At 35.5% G+C, this 27,011-nt stretch overlaps 1 protein-coding gene across 1 annotated transcript in view; it reads left to right on the top strand.

The window, feature by feature from the left end:
- Positions 1–27,011, top strand: part of SLC30A6 (solute carrier family 30 member 6) — a 34,909-nt gene that overhangs the window by 2,717 nt on the left and 5,181 nt on the right. The window contains exons 2-13 of the mRNA XM_061210734.1: positions 1,727–1,813; positions 6,732–6,816; positions 7,838–7,880; positions 9,845–9,910; positions 15,223–15,303; positions 15,782–15,817; positions 16,553–16,647; positions 18,889–18,937; positions 19,559–19,678; positions 22,204–22,306; positions 23,516–23,563; positions 24,629–24,697. Of these exons, the coding sequence (XP_061066717.1) occupies positions 1,727–1,813; positions 6,732–6,816; positions 7,838–7,880; positions 9,845–9,910; positions 15,223–15,303; positions 15,782–15,817; positions 16,553–16,647; positions 18,889–18,937; positions 19,559–19,678; positions 22,204–22,306; positions 23,516–23,563; positions 24,629–24,697 (882 nt within the window). The remainder of the gene's footprint in view (positions 1–1,726; positions 1,814–6,731; positions 6,817–7,837; positions 7,881–9,844; positions 9,911–15,222; positions 15,304–15,781; positions 15,818–16,552; positions 16,648–18,888; positions 18,938–19,558; positions 19,679–22,203; positions 22,307–23,515; positions 23,564–24,628; positions 24,698–27,011) is intronic.

The raw sequence follows: 27,011 nt of genomic DNA on the forward strand, positions 1-27,011 counted from the left end.
AGACTACAGTATGTTTGTTGACATTAGCATTTATTAACATCTCAGGTGAAAATAGTATACTGTTCCTTTTCAACTGAATTGATTTAGCAAAGCCTTAGGGTTATACATATACACTGGTCTTTATTTGGATATGAAAATTAGTTGCACCTTTTTCCTGATACTTTATTTTTACATTTTTAAAAATATTTTTTACTTTAACTTTTTATTGTGGAAATTTTCATACATACACAAAAGTAGAGAGAATCTAATATTATGAGCCCCCATGGAGCCATAACTTGGCCTCGACAGTTATCAACATTTTGCTGTTTTTGTTATGCCAGATTTCTAGAGCTCAGCCTATTTTCTGCCTTTCCTGAGTCTAAACATAATGCAACTAATGACATGTAAAACTTGAAGAAATGGGATATATCATTTTATAACTATTGAGATGTTTCTAGATGCTGACTATAGGAAAATCATACCTCTGCTTGAATGGATCTGAAAGTTTTTCACATTTTTAATCTGTTAACTCCTAGTTCCACTGCTATCTGTGGAGCTTCAGTGTTTGAATCAAATTGGCCAACTTTAATGGGGTAGAAATGTAGTATGGTTGTTATAGTGATTGTGGCCTTTACCATCTAAGAAAATGTTTTGTTAAAATTAAAATCCAAAAATTTAAGTACATGGCACTTAGCAATCAAATTATTTTGTATGACCTGTTGAAAATTGTGAAGGATTTTTTTTCCCCTAGAAACAATTACTTTGCTTTTGTAATAACAAAGATTTTCACAGCTTATTTTTCGAGGGTGTTTTTTTGTTTTGTTTTTTGTAGAGTATTGTATTCCCATCATGAAAGTATAGTAAAATTGATCAATTTTTTCCCCTTTACAGCTTCTTGGTTTTATGTCCTATTAAGAAAAGTCTTTTCCACATACAAGATTATAAAATTATACATCCATGAGTTTCTTCAATTATTCTATTTTATATTTTGATTTTAAAATAATGAAAAATTAGAGTGAGTAGTAAGGATCCAACTTTACCTTTTTCCAAATACTATTTATTGAATAACTCATACTTTCTCCCACTGATACTGGATACTACCTTAATCACAGGCTAATTTCCTATGTGTGCTTGAGCTCTCCTTTATGTTAAGGCTTTCTTACATGGTTTCCTGAACTTGAGTGGTAAATCCCACTGTAATCACCACTCAGTCTCTTCTCTCATTGGTAACCCCACTGCCATGACCTTTCTCTGCTAGTACCATACTGTGTACTAGCAGGGACCATGGAAGCTAGCTAGGATGTCAGATACTTTGAATGCCTGAGAGAGAAACTCAGAGGTTTTCCTGTAATAATAGTTGCCAAACCTTTCATATATAAAGCTTTAATTAGGTAAATTGTAATAATTTCTTTCCAGTAGAGCTATTTGGCAAACGGTTTTCTGGTTCAAAATTGCCTAATCCATTAAAAAAAAAAAAAAAAAGAGTTTGGTCTAGAGCTAAAATGCCTGGGTTTGAATTCCTGCTCAGCCATTACTAGCATTGTGTGCTTAGACAATTTACTAAAAATTGTTTCCACCACATAGATGATTGTGAGTCTTAAATAGGTAAATACATGCAAAGTGTCTAGAATAATTGCTTGGGACATAATGAGCATTCAAGAAATGTTAGTTGTTATTACTATATCGCAGGAATGAAGAAGATTAGATACTTAAATGCTGATTTGTGTACTTTTTGTTTGCTTTAAAGGGGACAATTCATCTCTTTAGAAAACCACAAAGATCTTTTTTTGGCAAGTTATTGCAGGAATTTAGACTTGTAGCAGCTGATCGAAGGGTAAGTTATTTTTATTCCTTAACCCTAATTTTAATTATTGCACAAACATTATAACATTGAAGAAAGGTAATTTTTAAGGCAAATAGAAATCACTCTTGATCCATCACATTGTTTTCATTTTTTTTATGTTGGATAAGTAATTTTTAATGTAAAATTACAGTACTTTAGTATACAGTTGTTTTGCCTGGGAGGGAGCTAGGCTTTGGTTAGTTTTTATTCTAATTCTAAAGAATTTTGAAGAAAAAATGTTTGGTGATAGCCTTATGTTGTTAGTTTTTTTAGCAAATTAAGTGGATGTGGTCTGAAGCCAAGTTTTCTCATTTTTAATGTAAGGCAGAAAAAATAAGTTATGCTTTGAGACTATAAATAGACAATCGATACCCTTTTTGGTCACCAATGTAGACCTTCTAGTTATTATTCTGTTTTCATTGTTCTCATTATTGTCTTATACTGTAAGCTCCCTGAGGGCAGTGACTATGTCTCTTTTGCTCACTTTTTTTTTTTTTAAACATCTTTATTGGAGTATAATTGCTTTACAATGTTGTGTTAGTTTCTGCCATATAACAAAGTTAATCAGCTATATGTATACATATATCCCCTCACTTTTTTAATAAAAGTACAAAATAAGCACCCAACAAATATTTGATGAATTTTAAATAATCCTAGCTTCAATGTAACATAATAAGCAGTAGCAATGATATTGACCACGTATTATAATACTAAACTAAAGACTTCTTTTCTTTGTTTTTTACCACTATATCTCCTGTTTCTAAAACCTTGGGATATGGTCAGAACTCATTAATTCTGGTGTTTGGAAATATTATCATCTCTGAATGTTAAACTCTAAGAGCCACGGGTAGGAAACTTATCTGCTTCTTTTGTATCTAGTCATTTAGGATGATCTCTTTTTTTTTTTAATATTTATTTATTTATTTGGCTGTATCAGGTCTTAGTTGTGGCATACAGGATCTTTTATTGTGGCGTGCGGGCTTAGTTGCCCCATGGCATGTGGGATCTTGGTTCCCCAACCAGGGATCGAACCCTAGTCCTCTGCATTGGAAGGTGGATTCTTAACCACTGGACCAGCAGGGAAGTCCCTAGGATGATCTCTTGAGAACAGATAGTTATAGCTTTATGATGTTGATGGAAAGCAACTATATTGCAGGAGGAAGCAGCAAGTTCTTTAACAGTACACTTCATTGAAGCATAGTATACCACAGAATAGGTAGTAGGAACAAAACCAATATAGGAATGCCTGAATTGTACAGATAACCTCTATCATAATTTAAATCTTAAGAGGTACACCTGGCTCATCTCTTCATTGCTTTTCCTGTCTTAGTTCTTGGTGATTTCATATTTCATGTGGAAGATCCTTACCTCTCAGTTCCTCACCACAAATCATCTTGTCCTGTATCCCTCCCAACCATCCACTCCTATGATCATACCATAAACCTTATCATTTATAATAACTATATCTTACCATTGTCTCAATTTAAGCATTTTACTCATCAGCCACTATCTCTTGTCTTCCCAGTTCACTCCTATTACTAGGACCTCCAGTCCATTGACTCTGTATATTTTCACTATTTTTCACCTCTCTTATCCTCATTTACTTACTTATCAATTTAGATTCTCTGGTCCATCATTTTCATTTTCTTGCATATGCCTTCAACTCCTTTGTGCCCTTCTTCTGTCTATCATACTTCCTTGGCAAATCCTTAACCTCATTAAGTCCACTTTTTTCCTACTCTGTACCTGCATGCAAGCAACTGAATGGAGCCTTAAAAAAAATACAAAACCATGCTGACTGGTCTCCCTTTAAATTCATGATCAAGTATGCCATTAGTGTGACCCATACTATATGTTCCTAGTTTATTCAGTTTCCAGTTTCCTAAGTGACAGTTTCATACCATTTTCTTTCACTTCTGTCCTCAAACTCCCAAAAGCTTATTCATCCCCACTCTAACCTGTTCATCTTGCTTCCTGTTTCGCTGAGGGAAAAGAAGTAATCAGGAGAAAACTTCCGCATCCTGTCATTAGCATATCTACCAACACTCTGCCTTCCCTCCTATTTTGTGAATGAACTGTCTGATCTGCTATATAAGGCCAGTTCTTCCACTGTTGCCTACTCAAAGACAGCATTCCTATAGTGGCTCCTTCTGTCTCTTGCACTGTTGTTCCTTCTTGAATCATTCTCCTTCTCCTTCTTGCATCATAATTACATGCCATATAGTCCACTCTCAGCTACTGCTTCCTTTCTCTGCTTCCTTTTATACAAAAGTACTTAGAAGAATTGTCTTTACTCTCTTTGTTCACTTTCTCTTCTCCCTGTTTCTATTAAACAAAACCAGTCTGATTCTAGTCCTCACTTATCCACAGAAACAGCTTTTACAAGGTAACTAATAACTTCTATGTTGCCAAAAGCAATGGTCATCCTCATTTCCCATCTTATTTGACCTTCAGTGGCATTTGATGAAAAACAGTCTCTTCCACCTTAAAGCAGTTTTATTCATATAGACTCTGAAATGCCACTGTTGATTTTCCTCCTACTTACTTGGCCATTATTTTTAGTCTCCTTTCTTACTTTCCTCTCATCTTTCTGACCTCTTAAGTTTTGGAGTGTCCCAGGGCTTATGGAGCTCTGGCCTCTCTTGTTTACATTCATTCCATTTAGGTGACACTTCATTACCATATGCTGATGACCCTATATTTATATCTCAGTCCCTATCTTCTTCCCTACCTCCAATTTCTATATATAATGGACTTCTCAACATTTTCACCTGGATATCTAATAGGCATCTCAAATTTAATATGATCAAACCTGAACTTTGATTTTCTATCACTCCTTCACTACACGGCTCGGGCCAGAAACCTTGGAGTCACTTTTACCCATCTCTTTCCCTCACTCCTCACATCTGCTTTATAAGTAATTCTTGCCGGCTCTATCTTCAGTATAATACTCAGAATCTGACTCTTTTAACACCTTCCTACCACGTTCAAAGCCACCATCATTTCCCACATGGTTTATTGCAATCACATTCTAAGTGGTCTTCCTACTTTCATCCTTGCCCTTGTGCAGTGTATTCTACATAGGGAAGCTGAATGAGCTTTTTAAAATGAAAGCTAAGTCACTTTTCATCTCATCTGGAATACATCCCAATTCTTTTCCTGGCGTACATGACACTGCTTGATGTAGCCCCAGACTCCCTCTCAACTCTCTTGTCTAGCTGTCCTCAGCCATTCTTCTATCTCAAAGAATTTGCACTGTGGTTCCCATTTTCTCTCCCAGATATCTGCATGCTTAGCACCTTGGCCTCTTTCTGATTTCTGGTCACATGTCGCCTTACCAAAGGAGTCTTTTCTGACCACCCTATCTAGAAGAGCAGCTCTTCCATGTCTTCCATTTACTGTGTTCTTACTGTATTTTTTCTTCTAGCACTTATCACCACCTGACCTTATATATTTGCTTATTGTCTGTCACCTCACCTGGATTATAAGGTCCATGTTTTGTTCACTGCTGTATCTCCAGTGCCTAGAATAGTGTCTGTTACAAAATAGATACTCAAATATTTGTTGATTAATAGCTTGAGTCAGCATTAGAACTGCATGCATTAAATGCTTTATCCTCCTTTTCTGACCGCTGTTGAATCCCTGTCCTGACTAGACCCCATATCCAGTCATTTCATTAATGTCCTCACTAGTATTAGAGTCCCTTGTCTTGTTAATCTATCATATCAGTTCTCAAGTCTCTAACATCCCTATCTCACTTGCTTTTCTGGTTTTGCTCGTGGGTGTAGAGGAAGTTCCACAATGGTGTCTGCCATAAATTCATGTTGGTAATTATTGTTCTTCTTTTTGATGATTCAATAGTATATTCACCATAACATCTATTCTGCAGATCCTCTTCTAGATTTAAGTTTCCAGTGCTACTTTATCATATCCCCTAATTTTAGAAAATGGCCTTGCTTCTTCCTTTCTAGACTGTTACCTCTGTGTTACATCACTGTCATTTCTTTCTGCCTTACAAGTTCTCTTTCTCTTCTGTTACCTTCTTCCCCTTCTCACTTTTCTCACAGGTGGTGTTCTTCCTTTCTAGACCTACACCTTTCATCTGTATTGTAAAACCATCCTATCCCATACTATACTTGACCTTAGCAATTACATGTTTAATTTTAACACCTCCAAATAACTACCTTTTCACTAATTTATTTCACCTCTACTTTCAAACAAGCATAGGTCTCCCTTTGTAGGGAGAGGAGCAGAACAAAAATAAAAAACAGTTCACTTGATCTCTTCTTCCTTTATTTTTACAATGCTCTTCCTCCTTCCTCTAAATCCTAGCTATTTCAAGGTGTATCTCAGATCCTCCGTTTTCTGTGAACTTCTAAACTGTGGTAATCTTTCCCTCTTTTGCAGTCCTATTTCATACAATTTATTTGGTAAATAACCAAGTACTGCTCTTTTTTGGTGGGTGGGTGGGCAGGGTAACTTTATTTTGATGTAAAATCAAACTTACAGAAATGTTATGAGTATAAGGAACTCCCTTATACCCTTTATTCACATTCATCAATTGCTTTACATTTTGCCCCGTTTGTTTTTATCATCGTCTCTACATGTTTATAGAGACAAAATTATATTCAAATGTCAGCATATTTTCTCAACTATTTGAGAATTTGTGTGTCAGAATTTATTTTCTCTTGAATAATTCCCCTTCTAGAATTATTCTTTTAGGCTTATATATTATAATAGTAACTTGGTTGATGATAATTTTGGTAGTTTCAGAAAATGTGGCTCTTCAACTTTTTGAAACAAGTTGTGCTTATTCCTTTGAATATTAGAGTATGAATCACAGCAACTTGAATGGACCCAGAGAAGTTTATCAGCATTGTACAAATAAGAATGATTTTCTTTTTCACAGTCCTGGAAGATACTGCTCTTTGGTGCAATAAACTTAACATGTACTGGCTTCCTGCTAATGTGGTGCAGTTCCACTAATAGTATAGGTATGTCACTATTCTTATTTTTAGGAGTTAGTTATTTCACTTTTATTGTTCTCATTTTAAATAAAGGTATGTCTTCCTTTACATAGAATATATTATTCTGAACTATAACTAGAAAGATTTAAATGAGAGAATCTATTCCAAAAGTACCTTGGAAACTATAAAATTGGTTCAGTTGTTAGGCATTATCATTTAAAATGAGCTTTTTTTTAAAAAAAAAATTTAAATCTATTTGAAAAACTAAGATTTCTTTTTATTTTTTAATTGAGGTATTGATTTACATTATTATATTAGTTTCAGGTGTACAGCATAGTGATTCAGTATTTTTATAGATTATACTCCACTAAAAATTATTGCAAAATAATGGCTATAATTCCCTGTGCTGTACAGTTGATCCTTGTTGCTTATCTATTTTATACATAGTAGTTTGTATATCTTAATCTGTTACCCTTATCTTGCCCCTTTCCCACTGGTAACCACGAGTTTGTTTTCTATACCTGTGAGTCTGTTTTATAAATAGTGCTGCTGTGAACATTGGGGTGCATGTATCTTTTTTGTGAGATTTCCTTTTAATGTGATAGATTAGTTCTTCTATTTATGTAGTGTATAAATAAAATTTTATGATTTATTGAGTTTTCCTTGAAAAGGGAAGTCTAATATTTTTCTTGTGTCGTGACTCTTATGTTTTTATTTACCATTATTTTCATCCTGCTATTTTAAAAATACATTTAAAATAGTACTCCGATGACAGAAGGAGGCAAAAAATTGATCACAGGGCTTTTGAGCATATACTGCTTCATTTTTCCTGATGGAGAAATCAGGTTCTAAAGTAAGCTTTTGTATTAACCAACTTTGGCTACATATATTAGTCAAATTTACTAGATAATTGCCAACATATGAGATTAATCAGTGACTCATGTTTTTTGGTGATGGATGTCCCTGTTATGAACAATTTTGGTGATTTGTTGTATTTCCTAACAATGGATTCAGTAACATTTTAATCAGTCTTTTTGTTGTTTTGCAGCTTTAACTGCCTATACTTACCTGACCATTTTTGATCTTTTTAGGTAAGTTTTAAAAATGCTCCTTAATGTTTTTACTTCCTTCCTTCCTTCCTTACCTACTTACTTACTTACTTACTTATTTATTTATGGCTGTGTTGGGTCTTCATTGCTACGCGCGGGCTTTCTCTAGTTGCGTCAAGTGGGAGCTACTCTTCATTGCGGTGCGTGGGCTTCTCACTGCGGTGGCTTCTCTTGTTGCAGAGCACCGGCTCTAGGCGTGAGGGCTTCATTAGTTGTGGGATGCGGGCTTAGTTGCTCCATGGCATGTGGGATCCTCCCGGACCAGGGATCGAACCTGTGTCCCCTGCATTGGCAGGCAGATTCTTAACCATTGAGCCACCAGGAAAGTCCACTCCTTAATGTTTTTTTTTTTTTTTTTAAATAAATTTATTTATTTATTTATTTATTTTTAGCTGCATTGGGTCTTCGTTGCTGTGCGAGGTCTTTCTCTAGTTGCGGCGAGCGGGGGCTACTCTTTGTTGTAGTGCGTAGGCTCTCATTGCAGAGGCTTTTCTTGTTGCAGAGCACAGGCTCTAGGCGCACGGGCTTCAGTAGTTGTGGAATGCGGGCTGAGTAGTTGTGGCTCGCAGGCTCTAGCGGGCTTTAGAGCTCAGGCTCAGTAGTTGTGGCACATGGGCATAGTTGCTCCGTGGCATGTGGGATCTTCCTGGACCAGGGCTCGAACCCGTGTCCCCTGCATTGGCAGGCGGATTGTTAACCACTGCGCCACCAGGGAAGCCCCTTCTTAATGTTTTGAAGCTAATAAGGAATTTGTTATCAACTATACTTCATTTGAAAAACAGAAAAGAGACCTCCAGAAGGCTTCCCCAGTGTTTTACTCCTGACCTTGATTGGTGGTTAAATGGGTGTTTTTTTTCTATTCGTTAAAATGTACATATGTGCTTTATGCACATTTCTTTGTAAATGTCCTATTTTGAATAAAACGATAAAATTAAACTAAAAAAAAGTTTGTTGCACTGAATTTATGAAGTTTTCTTTACTTAAAGGAAAGTTATCTGTGAAATAAGTAAAATTATCAACATGGACCGTATGTACAAATAATAATTAGAAGATATGCTGGAAGAAAATACCCCATTTATATAGCAACAGAAAAGATAATACCCAGACTTTAGGTCAGGTGCCTACCTGTAGATGAGTCAGCTGTGACCAGGGAGCAGGAACACATAAGAACATACTAGTTCCCACTGTAACCATGTGGATGGGAAAAGAAATGAGGGATATTAATAACTGCAAAGTATATATGTAATTGTGAGCTAGAGAGATGACCTATTGGCTCCTGCTTTGAGGACCTTTCATATTTCCAAATAAAGGTTGCAGAATGCTTAGACCATATGTCTCCAAGATCCGTGCCATAGAAGTATGTTATAGGGATGTCTTTTTCATCAGTCACATAACTAAATCTTCTTGATTGGTCTAAAACAGATAGTTGTTACCTGAATTTCACACTGTAGTAAGTTGTTTTAGAGTGAATCTCCACTATACTTAGAAAGTAACCATAACTTTATCCCATCCAGAATGTTGTCAAGGTGTTATTAATATTTAGTTTAACTTTTAACAGAGATTAAATAAAGTTTATCAAAGTTAAAATGTATTGTATATGCCTAGAATCAAGTAAATTACACTTATTATTACTGTGTCATTTTTTGCAGGCTCAGTTATGGAAACCATTTAGGGCGGATAACTTTCTGAGTAGAGAAATTATGGGTTTAGGTTCTGTTTAAGTGTCTTAATGGTATATCATAACTTCTTTCAGTTTCTCCCCATGTTAAAACTCACATTAAGGTGCTTATTGTGATTAGATTATAAATTATTAGAATAACTTGTTATTAGTTTAGTCTGCAAACACTATTAACTTTTAGCAACTTAGGTATTCTGAAAGCTAAATTTCTTTCTGTAAGTCCTCCAGTTCTAGTTCTAATGCTAAATTTGTTTTCCTTTTTACTTAGTTTAATGACATGTTTAATAAGTTACTGGGTAATGATGAGGAAACCTAGCCCTGCCTATTCATTTGGGTAAGTTCAAATTATTTTATTTTCTGCTAACTTATTGCTATTAAAGTAGTAGTTATACCAGGCAGTAAAGAGCTAGCTAGAGTACTTGTAGAAAATAACTGCTGCCTGTTTAGTGGAATAGTGATCAGATAGTGAAAGTAGATAAAAAAGCATCTTCCAAGAGGATTCTAGATAAGGAACATGAATGTTTAAATTTAAATCATATGAAAGTAAAATGTTCACATTAATTTTTTTTCTATTTTATAAAACAAATCTTACATAAAATGTTCATTTTAAGTTCTTTAATATTTTGGTAATCTCTTATTTCAGTTAGAGAAAGTACAAAGGACTTTCATGTATGTATCTTCTAGATGTTAAAGTAAGTGGGATATAGTTTAACATTAATGCAGCAGTAGAGATGTATTTTTATCTTAAGACTGGATTTGTGACAGCAATGAACTGACAAAGATTTTGAGATTTCTGTTTCTATAGTTTAGAAATTACTGAAAGTTAGAAAATAATCTTTTATATCAGAGGATTTTTTAAAATATGTTAGAAAAAAATGAGTTCTTTTCAGATTCAAGGAAACAACTTGAAGGAAGAATTTAACTTTGGTGAAGAAACTCTAGGACCAAACTTACCTTTCTTCTCCACCATACCATTTATTGGGATTATATTCTTTTGAACAAAATCAGGTTTTATTTACTTAAATAATGGGACAAAGTAAACATGAAATTTTAGTGCAAAATGAAGATATTTATAAGTGTCACTGAAATTTGATAGAGTTGGATTGACATGATAATCATTTGTAAAGTATAGATATCCATATATGGAAATCTGTGACTCTGAGTCAAGGCTTTTGGTTGTAAATGACAGAAATCCAACTCAAACTAGTTTGGGGGAAAAATGTTAATTTACATAACCAAAGTGTGGGAAGACTGAGGTAAACTGGTATAGGGACTGGAACACTCAGGACATTGTCCTTCTCTTACCTCAAAAGGCCTGCTTTTCTCTGCATGTCAGGTTCAGTTTCTCAGACCACTTTTCTCCACTATCCTGGAATTATAACTTCTAGCAAGACTTTGAACCTTCTCACCTTCATCCTTGAGACGAAAGGATTTCCCAGCTCTAGTTCAGAAAATAGTGAGAAAGAACTATTGGTTGGTCCACCTTGGTATAGATGTTAGTCTTTAGATCAGCTACTGTGGCCAGGAGACAAGGTCACATAAGGACAAGACAGCTCCCATTTTGGCCTAGTTGCTTAGAGTGAATAGGAAAAGAGGGAGCAATCAAATATAGTTGCAGTCCGTCACATAGCTTGAAGTATCATCTATATTTAATAATTCCAAAATTCAGTTCTCCAGCACTGAGATTTATCTCATGTCATGTTACATGGATGTCTAATTCATGTCTTAAATTCAAGCTAAGATTCTTGTTTTCTTCCCCCAAAATCTGTTCCTCTGCAGTTTTTCACATCTTAGCAAATACACCACCACTCAGTTACTCAAGCAAAATCCTTGATTATTCTCTCATCACCCACATTTATCCATGAGCAGGTTATGTCAGGATAACTTAGGAACACATCCAGAATCTGTCCTCATCCCCGTTTCTATCTCCACTACTACCATCCTAACCAAACTACCTTCATTTCTTGCCTTAACCAATGTCTTGCATCCTAACTCGTCCCCGTGCTTCTGCTTTTACCCCCTTCAGTCCATTCTCCATATAGCAACCAGTGTTTTTTTGGTTTTTTTCTTCAGTGTTTTTTTTTTTTAAGCCTAAATCATGCTATCATTCTACTTCTTAAAACCATCCAGTTGTTTCCTGTCATACTTAGAATAAAATCCTGACTCCTTTCCTCGTTTACAAAGGCCTTATATGATTTAGACCCAGCCTACTTCTTTTCAAGTTACCACTCTCATGCCCTCTGTACCACACTGTCTTTCTTTCTGTGATTTGAACACAACTTATTCCTGCTTTAGGGTCTTTGTACAAACTATTCTATCTCCTGGAAATGCTCTTCACTTGATTCTTACGAGATAAGCCCAGTTTTGTTATTCCAATCTTAATGTCACTAAATGCTAATGTCATTAAGTGACTGGGCCCAATCTAAAATGGATTCTAAAATAGATCACCTAGTTAGCTTCTTGTCACATCAGACTGCTATAATTCTCTGTATAGAACTTATCAGAACTTATAAATTAATTTTTTAAAATTTATTTAATTTATTTATTTTTGGCCGTGTTGGGTCTTCGTTGCTGCGCGCGGGTTTTCTCTAGTTGCGGTGAGTGGGAGCTACTCTTCATTGCGGTGCGTGGGCTTCTCATTGCGGTGGCTTCTCTTGTTGTGGAGCATGGGCTCTAGGCACGTGGGCTTCAGTAGTTGTGGCTCACGGGCTCTAGAGCGCAAGCTCAGTAGTTGTGGCGCACGAGCTTAGTTGCTACGCGGCATGTGGGATCTTCCCAGACCAGGGCTCAAACCCGTGTCCCCTGCATTGGCAGGCGGATTCTTAACCACTGCGCCACCAGGGAAGCCCAATTAATTGTTTTTTTTTGTCTTCCCCTTTAAAATATAAATTTCTTGATAGCAGGGACTGTAGCTTGTTCTGTCTTATATCCTTGTGCAGTTTGATGAATTTTAACAAATAAATATACTTGTATAACTACTATCTAGATCATGATATAAAACATTACAAGTTCTCCCAAAACCTCCTTTAATGACTTAATGTTGAGTCAGAGTCAAACCCTGTGAAAAGTAACCAGTATTCTGATTGGTGTCATTGCAGATTCTTGTTGCCTGTTTTTGAAGTCATATAAATGGGATACAATATATATCATCATATAGCAGTAGTTCATTCTTGTTCATTGCTCTAATATTCCATTATGTGAATATATCAAAATTTGTTTATATGTTCAACTATTGAAAGGAATTTAGATAATTTTTAGCTTTTAGCTATTATAAATAAAACTACTTATGAACATTCTTGTACATTTCTTTTGGTATACATGCGTGCTCATTTATGTTGGGCATATGTCTTTGAAATTACTCAGTCATAGGATTTGCATATATTCATCATTAGAAGATAGGATAATACCAAACAGTTTTCCAGAGTGGTTTTACCAGTTTAACATTTCCACTGACAGTATATGAGTTCTAGTTGCTTCATGTCCTTACCAACTGTTGGTATTGCCTTTTTTTTTTAAAGCCATTCTAGGATGTGCAGTGGCATCTCATTGAGGCTTAAGTTATTTTCCTGATGAGTATTTGAGCACTTTTTCTTATGTTTATTAACCATTCAGATTACCCCTTTTGTGAAATGCTTGCTGAAGTGTTTTATCCATTTTTAGATTGGGTTGCCTGTTTTTTCTTATTGATCTATATAGGAGTTCTTTATACATAAATATATTCTCTCACTCCCATTTCTCTTTCATTCTCTTAAAGGTATCTTCTGATGAGTGAAAAGTTTTTAATTTCAATGATAAATTCAATTTATCAGTCTTTTCCTTTATGGTTAATACTTTTTATGTACTTGTCAAGAAATCTTGGCCAGAATAAAGATATTCTACCCTGTTATTAGTTAGAAGTTTTACAGTTTGACCTTTCACATTTAGGCTTACAATCAAACTAGAATTGATTTTTGGTTTTTTTTAGGATTTTTTTTTATTAATTCATTTTATTTATTTTTGGCTGCGTTGGGTCTTCGTTGCTGCGCGCGGGCTTTCTCTAGTTGCAGCAAGCGGGGGCTACTCTTCGTTGCGGTGCGCAGGCTTCTCATTGCGGTGGCTTTTCTTGTTGCGGGGCACAGACTCCAGGCACTCAGGCTTCAGTAGTTGTGGTGCAAGGGCTCAGTAGTTGTGGCTCACGGGCTCTAGAGCGCAAGCTCAGTAGTTGTAGTGTTCGGGCTTGGTTGTCCCGCAGTATGCGGGATCTTCCTGGACCAGGGCTCAAACCTGTGTCTCCTGCATTGGCAGGCGGATTCTTAACCACTGCGCCACCAGGGAAGCCCTGGAATTGATTTTTGTGTATGGGTTGAGGTAAAGGTCAAGGCACATTTGTTTCTATATAGCTATTCAATTTGATAAAACATTATTTATTGAAAAAAATTTATTCTTTATTGCTTTTATGTACTACTTTTTTATTAATCAAGTGACTGTGTATGTGTTTGTCTGTTTCTGATTCTCTTTTCTCTTCTATTTGGTATATTTGTCTATCCTTGAATTAGTTCCATACTGTGTCAATTACTGTAGTTTTGAAATCTTGGTTATCTGGTAGTGTAAATCTTCCAGCTTTGTTCTTTTTCAGATTGTCTTTGCTTTCCTTCACCATTTGCATTTCTATACGCACTTTAGTATCTACTTATCAATTACCACAAATAATGTTGCTGCATTTACAGACCTTTTTTTTCATACTCTCCTATAACCCACTTTTTTTCATTTCCATCCTTCCATGTCAGTAAATACATTTCTCTTATATTTGTAATAATGTGTAATGGTCTGTTGTTGATTCCAACATTTTTCTATTACAAACAGCAATGTGATGAACGTCCTTTATTATTTTATTATCTCCTGAATATTCTGAATTCTGTACCACCTGGAATTAAATCAACTCATTTGAGGGAAACAAACAACTAATGTGATGAACATCGTTAATTATTTTATTATCGTTTCTGAAGATAATTATTTCCTTGAGAAATTTTAAGCATATATACTTAAAGGTGTTGAATGCCATTAAACTATGTGCAGTGGGAGAAACTAAGATAAATAAGACAACAGCCCGTGGCCTCCAGCTGATAGCTTAGGGATTATAAGACATATTCAATTAACTGCAATTGTGTGTAGATAGGAGAGGCAGTGTAGTAGTGGTTAAAATCATGAACTCTAGAGCCAGAGTGTCTGAGTTTGAAAACCTGACTCCTTCACTTGCAAGCCGTATGACTCTAAACAGTTACTTTTCCTCTTTGGGCTTCAGGTTCCTTATCTCTTTTTAAAAAAAAAAAGTGGATAAACTAACCCTCATAAGGATTTAGATGAGGTAATATGTTAAACACTTCGACCAGTGTCTGACACAATATGGGTCTATTAAGTGCTAGCTGTTATTATAATAATGGTTATTTCTAGAAAATAAAAGCCCTAAGGAGTATATGTTGTACAAATAGGCACTCTTTTTAAAATCTGTGATGTTCATTGTTTATTGTCATTCTAGAAACTGTAGTCTTTTTTAACAGCGTTTGGATTATAGTAGGCACGTGTATAGTGAGTGAATGAATGTGTTGTAGAGATACTAGTTTGTGAATTGAAAGAATTAGGCTGATTTAATTAATTTTCCAATTTCAGATTTGAAAGATTAGAAGTCTTGGCTGTATTTGCGTCCACAGTCTTGGCACAATTGGGAGCTCTCTTTATATTAAAAGAAAGGTACATTTGTATACAATGTTACTGTCATTGCAAATTCTACCTACGCCACCTTTGGGAATATGAAAGAATCCAGTGAGACACGTCTGGTTGGAAGGGTATACAAATAAAATGAGCAGTGCTGGAGTTTTGATAGTACAATTTCTTCATGTTTCAGACTTTTCTCCTTTCTTTTCACCCTTCTTTTATTACCTTCTTTGATGCTACTAAATTTAGTCATAGGTGTGAATGAAAGGAAAGGATTCACACAATCATGTTTTAATGCTTAGTACAAACCCATTGAAACAGGTTTGGTAGAGAAAGATTGAATTACACCTTGAGGATAATTTGTGGGTCTGCTTGTCTCATCACTACTAATAATCAACAGTTGGTTATCATATTAAAAAGTTTTGTGAATTTATTAGATTAATTATATATTTAATAAAGTCTTATAATTTTATAATTTGTAGGACTTATTTAATACATTATTTCCTTCTTTTAGTGCAGAACGCTTTTTGGAGCAGCCTGAGATACACACGTGAGATTCTGCTTTTGACATAACATATAATTTACTATTGAGTTTGATTCCCAGTTATTAATTGGTATGTTATTAAATAGTGGTTACTTTGGCCAATATCAGAGTTCAGAGTGTGGTAATATATATTTCATTGATATTTCACAAGCAAAATCCCCAAATCCCAAGACTCTCTCTTTTCACCCTTAACTGTTCCCAAGCCCTTAAATTTTTATACTGAACAGGAAGGCCTTTCTACCCTGATTTTGGGTCCCTCAGTATTTCTAGGCCCAGGTCAATATCCTAAGCCAGCCCCATCTGGTCTTCTGTAATTTAAGATTGGATCCTCCAAGTCTTTTAGTAGCAGCTATAGAAAAGATGGAATTGCTATTATTTACAACATAGTGGCCAACTATGTGGACTTTACCTATTCTGATCAGTTTAATTCAGGACAGTCTGACCTGGCCAGTGGACTGTAAACCAAATACCATTAGCATTTCTAAAAATTTATAACAGCAATTACCTGTAAGAAGATACTGTTAATGCTAAGAGTCTTTTTTTTTTTTTTGTCCTGTGTAAGATGGAGCAACAGTAGACAGGACATTGGTCATGGGGCTAGAACCAAGTTAGATTCTGGCTCTGCAAATACTAAACCATTGAAGCAGACCACTGCCTTCCCATCTCTTAGTCTCTCTACATGCTGAAATTATGTATTGACATTACCAAGAAAAAAATAATCATGAATGTTGTTTTTTTCAGGGGAAGATTATTAGTTGGTACTTTTGTGGCTCTTTCTTTCAACCTGTTCACAATGCTTTCTATTCGGAATAAACCTTTTGCTTATGTCTCTGAAGGTATGTTTTTATTTACCATTAATAAAAAACCAATTAATCTCTCATAAAAACAGGTCTTTTGTTTGTTTCATTAATTCATAGATCAATGAGAAAGTATATCCTGAAGAGAAGAGAGGACTACCCCAAAGGTTCTAAAGTCTTTCTCTGAGCAAAAAATTATGAAACGGAATCTAATTTTTACAAGCTTTAAAATAACATATTACTTAAAAACAGGCAAAACTGACTTATGTATTAAATTACATGCAATAAAAAATTACATTTACCAAATAACATGAATGAGATTTTACATTTATAACCTACCTAAGAAAAGTTTATTGCAAGCATTTTAGAAGCATCAGTGTACACAGACTAGTTGCTATGCTCATTGCAAATAATTGTATTTTGTTAATTAAATAAGTTCCCAGGAACTTCTCTTGGACAATGGTGGGTAGGCATATCTTTGAAAGTAGCAAAACTTTATTCCTTTTGATATATTCTTTTATTTTCAAGTCGTTAAAAATTCAGATAGACTTTTCACTCCAGTGGTCTAAATTATTGGCATTTTTCAATAATTTCAGTGTTTTGGAATCCCACTAACCTACAAAGGGTTAACCACTGATGGATGGAGAAGTGAGGTAAAAACAAAAGTGGGCTGTGTACACAGACCCACACACCTGTACTTTGAAGCAAAAATAGGTGAGGGTCTTTTTAGGTCTCACTGACTTGAATACCAAGATAACCAAGGGAAGAAAGCTTTCTGAAATACCCATTCAGGTTTAAGCAACTTCCTGAGTGTTGCAAAGTATGAGTTGTATTTGTATGAGTTAGAGTTTAAGAATTACTGCATGAACTAGAAAATTAAGTAATGATATTTGTGATGACCAGAATTTTTTAGAAAAAGCTTTATTAGAATAATATAATGCTCATTCTAGAAATTCTAAGAAGGTACAGAGGTTTAGAAACTGTATCTCTCTGTGAAGATCAGAAAGATACAAGAAGGAAACAGTATTGATAATCTCATGACCCAGAGATAACATCTGTTAACATTTCTATTTTGTTCCTTTAATTTTTTTTCTATGCACATGTATATATTTTTTTTACATATTTAGAATTGTATCAATTAACAATTTTATGTTTAGCTTTTTTCAGTTAACATTGTCTTGAGTATTGCCTGTCATTAAATACTCTTTGAAAAAATGATTTTTGAAGGCTTGCATAATATTTTGTCATGAATATTTTTAAACAGTCTATTGTTATATAGAATAATGTATAACCTTTTACAAATAATGCTATAACCACCCTTTTTTGTACCAGATTTCTTGTATGTATTTCCGCTTCTTCTTCCCAAAGAAGAAATTATAAATGGGTTAAAAATACACTTATTTTTTTGTCTTTGATATATATTGCCAAATTTATTTCTAGAAAGATCATCTAGTTTGTATTTTTATTAGCTGGAAATGAAAGTTCACAGAAACATCAAAATTTATTAGTTGAAATTTAAGTGGAAAATAATATTGAGCACTTTCTATCTGCCAGGCACTGTGATAAACGCTTTACATAGAACCCATTTAATTCTTCCTATAACCATAGGTAAATCATTTTATTGATATTATCCCCATTTTACACTGAGGCCCTGAGAGATTGTCACTTGTCTCAGGCTACACATCTAGTTAAGGGCAGAGCTGGGGTTGAAGCCAGGTATTCTGGCATCAGAGTCTGCTCTTAAACTGCTGTACCAGGCTACTTTTTATATGGCTTGCCGATCTTTTTTACATCATGGTACACATAAAAAAATGAGAATTTCTGTAGCACCCTGGGATAAATGTAAGAGGATGCTTGAGCCTGGAGGCTGCTTGTCCAGGGACAGTAACTGACAGGCGTCTGCATGTAGCCGGATTCCCACCTGGCCTTTCTGAGAGCTGAGCGAGTTAGTAATCGGTGTACCTGCAACCCATTCTCAGCACACTGGTTAGGAAGCTTTGCTTTACACTATAATAAGCCTTTAAAACTTCAAGTTAGTAGTAGCAATGAAATACGTTAAGTTCGCTTATTCCTTCAGGTCAGCTGTATATTGCAGTTGAAACTGCTTTTCATTTAGTATCCTAAAGGCATAAAAGAGAAAAAAGTTCTAGATTTGAGGAATAACGTGATCTTTTGTAATGTTACACAGTCATGACCGAACTTATTTTTTAAATTTAAGAATCAAGTATTTCTGGTAATGGTTTATTCTATATACATAATTTAAGTATTTTCTTTTTAAAGCTGCTAGTACGAGTTGGCTTCAAGAGCATGTTGCAGATCTTAGTCGAAGGTAAGATGTTATAGGATTTCATGATATACATAACGTTAAAGGAATGCCCAAGAAATGCACCTGTCTCAGCATTATTATTGCTGAGGTTACTACATGAATCTCACAGATCAGCTTCTTTTTTTTTTTTTATTTTTTTAAAATTTTTTTTGGCTGTGTTGGGTCTTCGTTTCTGTGCAAGGGCTTTCTCTAGTTGCAGCAAGTGGGGGCCACTCTTCATCGCGGTGCGCGGGCCTCTCACTATTGCAGCCTCCCTTGTTGCGGAGCACAGGCTCCAGACGCGCAGGCTCAGTAGTTGTGGCTCACAGGCCTAGTTGCTCCGCAGCATGTGGGATCTTCCCAGACCAGGGCTCGAACCCGTGTCCCCTGCATTGGCAGTCAGATTCTCAACCACTGCGCCACCAGGGAAGCCCCCAGATCAGATTCTTATTCTCCCTTTACTTTTTCTTACTTTTTAATTGGTGATACAAAAGAGACCTTTACGAGTGAGAGTTTTGTTCCCAAATTCTCTTTGCTTTCTCTAAAAGATGTATGATACTAAAATACAAGTCATCTTTTATACGACTTTCATCACTATTACGTAAGTTCTACTAATGAATACTCTTTTTATTTGTTTTTTCATAGCTTGTGTGGAATTATTCCAGGACTTAGCAGTATCTTCCTTCCCCGAATGAATCCATTTGTTTTGATTGATCTTGCTGGAGCATTTGCTCTTTGTATTACTTATATGCTAATTGAAATTAAGTAAGTATTTTTTATTGCTATCAAGTGTGTTTCGATTCCTGGGGCATCAGTAGGATGGCTAGGGATTAAGCTCATAGCATGTTTGCTTGTGACCTGTGCAACTTTGGTCAAGTCTTGTCCTCAAGTGTCTTCATCTGAAAAATTATGGGGGTTGGATTCAATAAGAAGTTTTCACCACAGTCTATAATGCAGGCTGGAAAACTGTTTAAATTCCTTACTGCTGACCTGATGAGTGAAACTGAGAAGAGGAGGATAAAAGAGAGATAAATCACAGCGACTGTTGCTGAGCGAGGGAAGAGAGGAAGTAGATGTGAATCAACTTTAAAAAAAGCAAGTCTATTAGGAAAGAGACTTTAGCAGCCTTAAGCTTAATTTTATGACGTGATTCATTGACTCCCTGCCGTTTTGCATACTCTCCTAGCATATCACATACAATTATGTTTTTATTTACTACCTCTATGTGATTCCTACATTTTTATTTCTAGCACAGATCTCTACTGAATTCCAAAAAGCATATCTTCTTTTCATGTCCACCTCAACTGAACCTATTTCCCCCCATCCCCAAAACTGCATTTTCTTGTACTTGTGTCTCAGTGAATGCTACTACTGTCTATTCCTTTGCATTCTGCTTTTAAATTGTGTTAAAACATACATAAAATAAAATTTACCATTTTAACCATTTCCAAGCATACAGTTCAGTACTTTCACAGGCATTTAGTACATTCACTTTGTTGTGCAGTCATCATCACGATCCACCTCCAGAACTTTTTCATCTTCCCTAACTGAAACTGTACCCATTAAATAATTACTACCCATTCTACCTCCCCCCAGCCCCTGGCAACCACTATCCTACTTTCTGTCTCTATGCATCTGACTACTCGAAGTACTTCATATAAATGAAATTATACATATTTGTCCTTTTGTGTCTGCCTTATTTCACTTAGCATAATGCCCTCAAGGTCCATCCATGTCACAAATGGCAGGATTTCCTTCTTATGGCTGACTAATATTCCATTGTGTATATATTTATGTATGTATATGCCACATTTTCTTTATCCATTTATCTGTCAACAGAAACGTAAGTTGTTTCCATGTCTTGACTGTTGTAAACAATAGTCTTGTCACCTACTCTTGTTTAATCTTTCTTTTTAATATTATCTTTCCCTTCTTCCCATTCTTTTTCCTAAATTGAAGCCTTTATGATCATTTCCTTGGCCTAATTAGAATAGTCTTCTCATCTTATAATTTTTATTCTCACACATCTTCAGTTATCTGCTATTTTGCTACTGATCATTGAAAGTTGCAAATCGGAACATAATTTCCTGTTTCAAAATTCTCTTTTGGATACTTAGAAAAATTAAAAGTTGTTAACACAGTGAAGCTTCTACCAACCTTACTAGCCATCCGTCTATCTATATATACTTAACTGTTGATAGTTTCATTGCTGCATCAGGGTTTTCATGCCCTTGCACATGCTGCTTTCACTATCTACAGTATCTTGGTCCCATCATCTTGCTCATCTTGAAGGCTCCGCTCAAATGTCACCTCATTTTTTTTTTTTTCTTTTTTTGCCGCACCTCGCAGCATGCGGAACTTCCCCGACCAGGGATCAATCCTGCGCCCCCCACAGTGGAAGCACGGAGTCTTAACCATTGGACCTCCAGGGAAACCCCTGTCACCTCTTTTAATATTTAGCCTTTCTGCATTATCCCTACCCCAGGAGGCTTGCCACTCACTCCTTTGTGCATCCATTATACCCTGTAGGACTTCTCCTTTGTACCCAAAGTCCTTTATTATATTTTTCAAATGTATGTTTCCTGCCATTTCGAAGGCAGGATCTATGTCTTTACTCATTTTCTATTCCCAACATATGGGAAAAAGTGAAAAAGAGTACATGATCAGCTTTGTAACCATTGGCATTTTGGTCTGTCTTGTTAATAGAACAGTGAACTACTGATGAGATGTTGCACTTCAGTCACAATGTTGCTGTAACAAATTCCTGGAGAATCTCACCTTGTGAAGTTCCTGGGGAATTTGAAAAATTTTAATAGTAATTATTGGAGTTATTGTTTACAGCAAAATTGATAGAATCACTGATGAATTCTATTGGTCTTCCTGTATCAGAAATTACTAGTGAAAGGTTTCTATTTGTAAAATAAATAAAATATAAAATAAATATATATGAAATATTTATAGTTGACAAGTAGATTGAAAATAATAAATATATATGAAATATTTATAGTTGACAAGTAGATTGAAAATACATTGTGGGGAAATGCTCACATTATTTTTCTTCATCATCTCTCGTCACACTAATTAACATAATTATTAGTTATTTCCCCCTAAACTTTGGCAAGAAAGGATTCTGAAAACCTTTTATTTTCCTTTGAGATGCTCTCATTGCCAGTAGTGGCCAGCTGTGGTAAAACAGTCCTGTTGCTTTAGATAATTAAAGTTTGTAGATTAAATTGTAAGAAGCCCAGTGAAGCATACATTTAAGATTTAGAATTGTTTTTTCTTTTCAGTAATTATTTTGCTGTAGATACTGCATCAGCCATAGCCATTGCTCTGATGACATTTGGCACTATGTATCCCATGAGTGTGTACAGTGGGAAAGTATTACTCCAGGTAAGGGTCTTCTTTCAGTATGCATGCTTAAAATTAGCTATGTTCTTTTACCAGATTATAAAACGATATGGGTTCTTCTACCAGATGATGAAATTTTTAGCTACTGGAGGGCACTGTTGGAAATGAAGCCAAACAATAATCTCTGAAATTTGAATAGTAAGAACCAGATGGTACTTCCCTGGTGGCGCAGTGGTTAAGAATCCGCCTGCCAGTGCAGGGGACACGGGTTCGAGCCCTGGTCCGGGAAGATCCCACATGCCGCGGAGCAGCTAAGCCTGTGCGCCACAACTATTGAGCCTGCGCTCTAGAGCCTGTGCTCTGCAACAAGGGAAGCCACCGCAATGAGAAGCCCTCGCACCAAAATGAAGAGTAGCCCCCGCTTGCTGCAACTAGAGAAAACCCACACGCAGCAACGAAGACCCAGCTCAGCCAAAAATAAAAAAACAAATAAATAAATTTATAAAAAAAGAACCAGATGCAGTTCTGTTGATGCACAAAATAGGCACAGATCTTCATGTAGTTGTAAGACAAAAGCATAAATGAAAAAATTTTGCCTCTAATAATGTTTCAAGTGAAAACAATATTACTTAAAATCTTTTTTAGATATTCATTTTCCCCTAATAAATGTGCTTTGGCTATTGTATAATCCGGTTATGATTGTTTTCTTATTTTCTATTCTTGAATTAGTGAGACTTTTAAATTTAAAATTTTAAATGAGAAATCACTACTTATTGAAACAATAGGAACACCTATAGACAAGCACCTGAATAGAAAGGTAGTTTCCCAGGACTAGATGAATGTGTAAGCACTGCTTTTCCTTCTGTCTTTTCCTCGTGCCTTTTCTAAAACCTGTGGGTTGTATCTCCCTCTCCAGAAGTAGTAATAACAGTAACATATTAGTTTTATAGTGCTATGCCTTATACAAAATTTTACTTTCTTAAAGATTTTTTTGTTTATTATTTGGTTCTTTAAGGCTTATTTGGTTTTAGAGATAGCAGCTCTTTTGCAAGATAAGAAATAAGCGTGGGCTGATTCCTGATGCTGCTTTATTAGTGGGTCAATTAAAGCCTTTCTTCCCTAAATCATGATAGGGCACATGTGAAACGAAGCAAAGGCTGGTGTAAAACCCAATTTTTTTAGTGTCAGGACTACTGTTGCAAAAGTTTTTTCTCTCTCTAGATTCATATTTTATTTTATTTTTTTCCCCAGACAACACCACCCCATGTTATTGGTCAGTTGGACAAACTTATCAGAGAGGTAAGATGGAATAATAAGTAAAATCATTTTAATTTATAATTAGAGAATACAAAGAGTGGGTACAAATAATTTCAACTCTTTCTAGAATTTTATTTGAGGGAAGTTTTTGTTCTTTACAATGATACAGTAGGAGGCATAACATAGTGACAAAAATAGAACAATTTGACGAATTGTGCAGTCTGGAAGCCAGATTCACTTGAAATATTGGGTTGGCCAGAAAGTGCATTTGAATTTTTCCATAAGATGTTACGAAAAACCCAAACGACCTTTTTGGCCAACCCAATAAATGTAGACAGTAATGGTCTAAAGACCACACTATTTGCTATATAAATGCTGTGATTTTTATGATTTTGTATTCAAACCTAGGATTTTGATTAAGTCAGAGGCCACCTTTTACATGGTGATTGCTTCAGCACCTAATATCTTGATCTGTAGGTTTAGATTTTGTATTGTTATAAAATTCCAACTGTTAATGAAGGAATAAGATAATCAAATTATTTGGATGTTGAGAGTGTTTTAAACTATTCGTTGTCAGTATCACAGAGGCCACTTTGATCAATATAGCTGGCCACTTGCTTCAGCTAGTGGGGTCTGTGCCATTGTATCAATGGGCCACACACTGTATATCTGGCCTTGGAATTTCCTTTTGGCCCACATCCAAATAACATCCTGTATTGTACAGAAATTTGTTAAAAGGGAATCCAGAGAAAGAAATGATTGAGAAGACAAAAAAATTCTGATACCACAAGTGCTGGATGTAAATATATACTATACTAATAAGATGAAAAGAACTACACACTGTTGAACAAGGTGTGAATGAGGGAAGTAAAGACCTGATTCTTGAGGGATTGGTGCAGAGAAGACACTGGAAAAGAAGGCCCTGGCTCAGTATTGAACAAGCAGAAATGGTATCTGGAGTGAATGGTCTGGGACCTCTCTTGGCTAATGAGTGTCTTCAGGCAGGGTTTGGCCATGTCATTTCTAGGCTTACAGCAAATCCATAATGTGACTGAATTGTGTTGGATATGTCAAATACAAAAGCCCTATTTCTGTGTTTTTGATTAGGTATCTACCTTGGATGGAGTTTTGGAAGTCCGAAATGAGCATTTTTGGACCCTAGGTTTTGGCTCATTGGTATGCTTTCTATATATTACTTTAGTTTAAACATAGTTTAAAACATAGTTATAAAACAAAGTTTATCAACATAGTTTATACTTTTTAAAACTGAAAAAAGTATTTCTTTAAAATTTTTGTAGATCCTTTGATTCCCATTTCTGTTCAATAAAGTAAAAAATATAGATGGATTTAGTAACCTAATTGAGATTAAGGAATGTTTTTCTTCATTCATTTTTTTCCTTTCAAACTAAATGATCTCAATACTAGGCTGTCCAAAAAAGAAAAATCCATAGTCATACATTCCTAAATACAAAAATGTTGCAGAAGTAAAATGTGCAATTATTTTCTTTTTTATTACCATTCTAATTTTGGAGATTTTTGCTGAATATGTTAAAGAGTTATAATAACAGCTGCTTCAGCATAAAATTCCGTGTTTTCTAGTCCAATTTAGACCTCATTACCAAAGAGATTTTGTTATGGCATGATTTTATTCCTGTGTCAGGAATGATGAGGAAAATACAGGAAAGTACCCAGAAAAAAAAAAATTTAAACAACCATAATCCTATGGATGTTTTGGTATTAATACTTGTGTACTTACTCTCTTTAGAAAATGAGGTCATGCTGTTTTATAATCTGCTCTTTTCACTTAATATATAATGAACAGTTTTCCATGTTATTAAATACTACTCTTCTACAATATCATTTTTTAAAAAATAATTGGATTTGACTTTTGTAACATAACACAGATTTCAGAGGTAGGCAGATTAGGGTTGGTCCGACAGCTCAATGATATCACTACTTTGCAGTCTTTAGTTTCAGGCTTATACTCTTTCAGCAGAAAATGGCTGCTTCATCTCTTCCTTCTTCTTCTCTTCCCCTCTCTAGTCATTTTGGATATCTAAAACTCATTCTCTAGTAAATTCTTCAGGAAAGGCCCTTGGGAAAAATATTCCCTAAATTTTTGAATGTGGAAAACAGTTGTGAACATTATACTTGAAAATCATTTAGCCGGATATAAAATCCTGAGCACATATTTTATTTCCTTGAGTTTCTTAAATATATTACTCCATTTTCCTCTGGCATAAAGCATTATGGTGATAAAGCCTGATGATACATAGTCTGATTTTTTTTTCACCTTTATATGTGACTTGATCTTTTTGCTTCTATGCCTAAAAGATTTTTAATAATTTATTTATTTTTTGGCTGCATTGGGTCTTCGTTGCTGCGTGCAGGCTTTCTCTAGTTGCGGCGAGTGGGGGCTTCTCTTGTTGTGGAGCACGGGCTCTAGGCGTGGGGGCTTCAGTAGTTGCAGCACATGGGCTCAGTAGTTGCAGTTTGAGGGCCCTAGAGCACGTGGGTTCAGTAGTTGCAGGACGTGGGCTCAGTAGTTGCAGCTAGCGGGCTCAGTAGTTGTGGCATATGGGCTTAGTTGCTCTGCAGCATGTGGGATCTTCCCAGACCAGGGATCGAACCTGTGTCCCCTGCATTGGCAGGTGGATTCTTAACCACTGCGCCACCAGGGAAGTCCCTTGCAGTTCACTTTTTTAAAAATATTTATTTATTTTATTTATTTGGTTGTGCCAGGTCTTAGTTGAGGCAAGTGAGCTCCTTAGTTTGGCTCGTGGGCTCCTTAGTTGCAGCACGCATGTGGGATCTAGTTCCCTGACCAGGGATCGAACCCAGGCCCTCCCTGCATTGGGAGTGTGGAGTCCTATCCACTGTGCCACCAGGGAAAGCCCCCTTACAGTTCACTTTTAATCATTCTTTTAATTGTACTGATAGTAACAAACTAGTAGACAAGTGTTTATTTAGCTGGGTGGCTTATAAACACAATCATCTCTGCTGTTCAGAACTTGGCCATCCAACAGCTACACAGATGTGTTGCCTAATTAAGACAAAGGAAATTAATAAAACAAGCTTTTGAGCTGCCGGGAATAATTGTCACAAAAGCCATAGATTAATGCAAACACCATTATCATAGGACACTGTTCAAGCTCATACTTGGAAATGGTTTTCACTTATTTTAATTGCTTTGACTTCCATATCAGACTGAAAGAGGAGATACAGTATCTTTTATAATTTTGTATAGTGAAAACTGTGAGATTACCATCTCACAGTGGCAAAGGAAAAGGGGAAATCAAAGATGACTCGATTTGTGGACATGGCTTGTCTTACCTAAAAGTAGTAAAATGGGAGTCAAATTCAAGCAGTAAGATATTTTCTTTATCTCATGATTAGCAATAACTCTCTTATTAGTGCTCAAGCCATAGATTTAGACCCATTGTAACTAAGCCAACTATTTTGCTAATTTAGGTGCTGTTACAATTTTTTT

This window comes from Eubalaena glacialis, chromosome 14 (assembly GCF_028564815.1).
Source record: "Eubalaena glacialis isolate mEubGla1 chromosome 14, mEubGla1.1.hap2.+ XY, whole genome shotgun sequence".
In the NCBI taxonomy this organism is placed as follows: Eukaryota; Metazoa; Chordata; class Mammalia; order Artiodactyla; family Balaenidae; genus Eubalaena; species Eubalaena glacialis.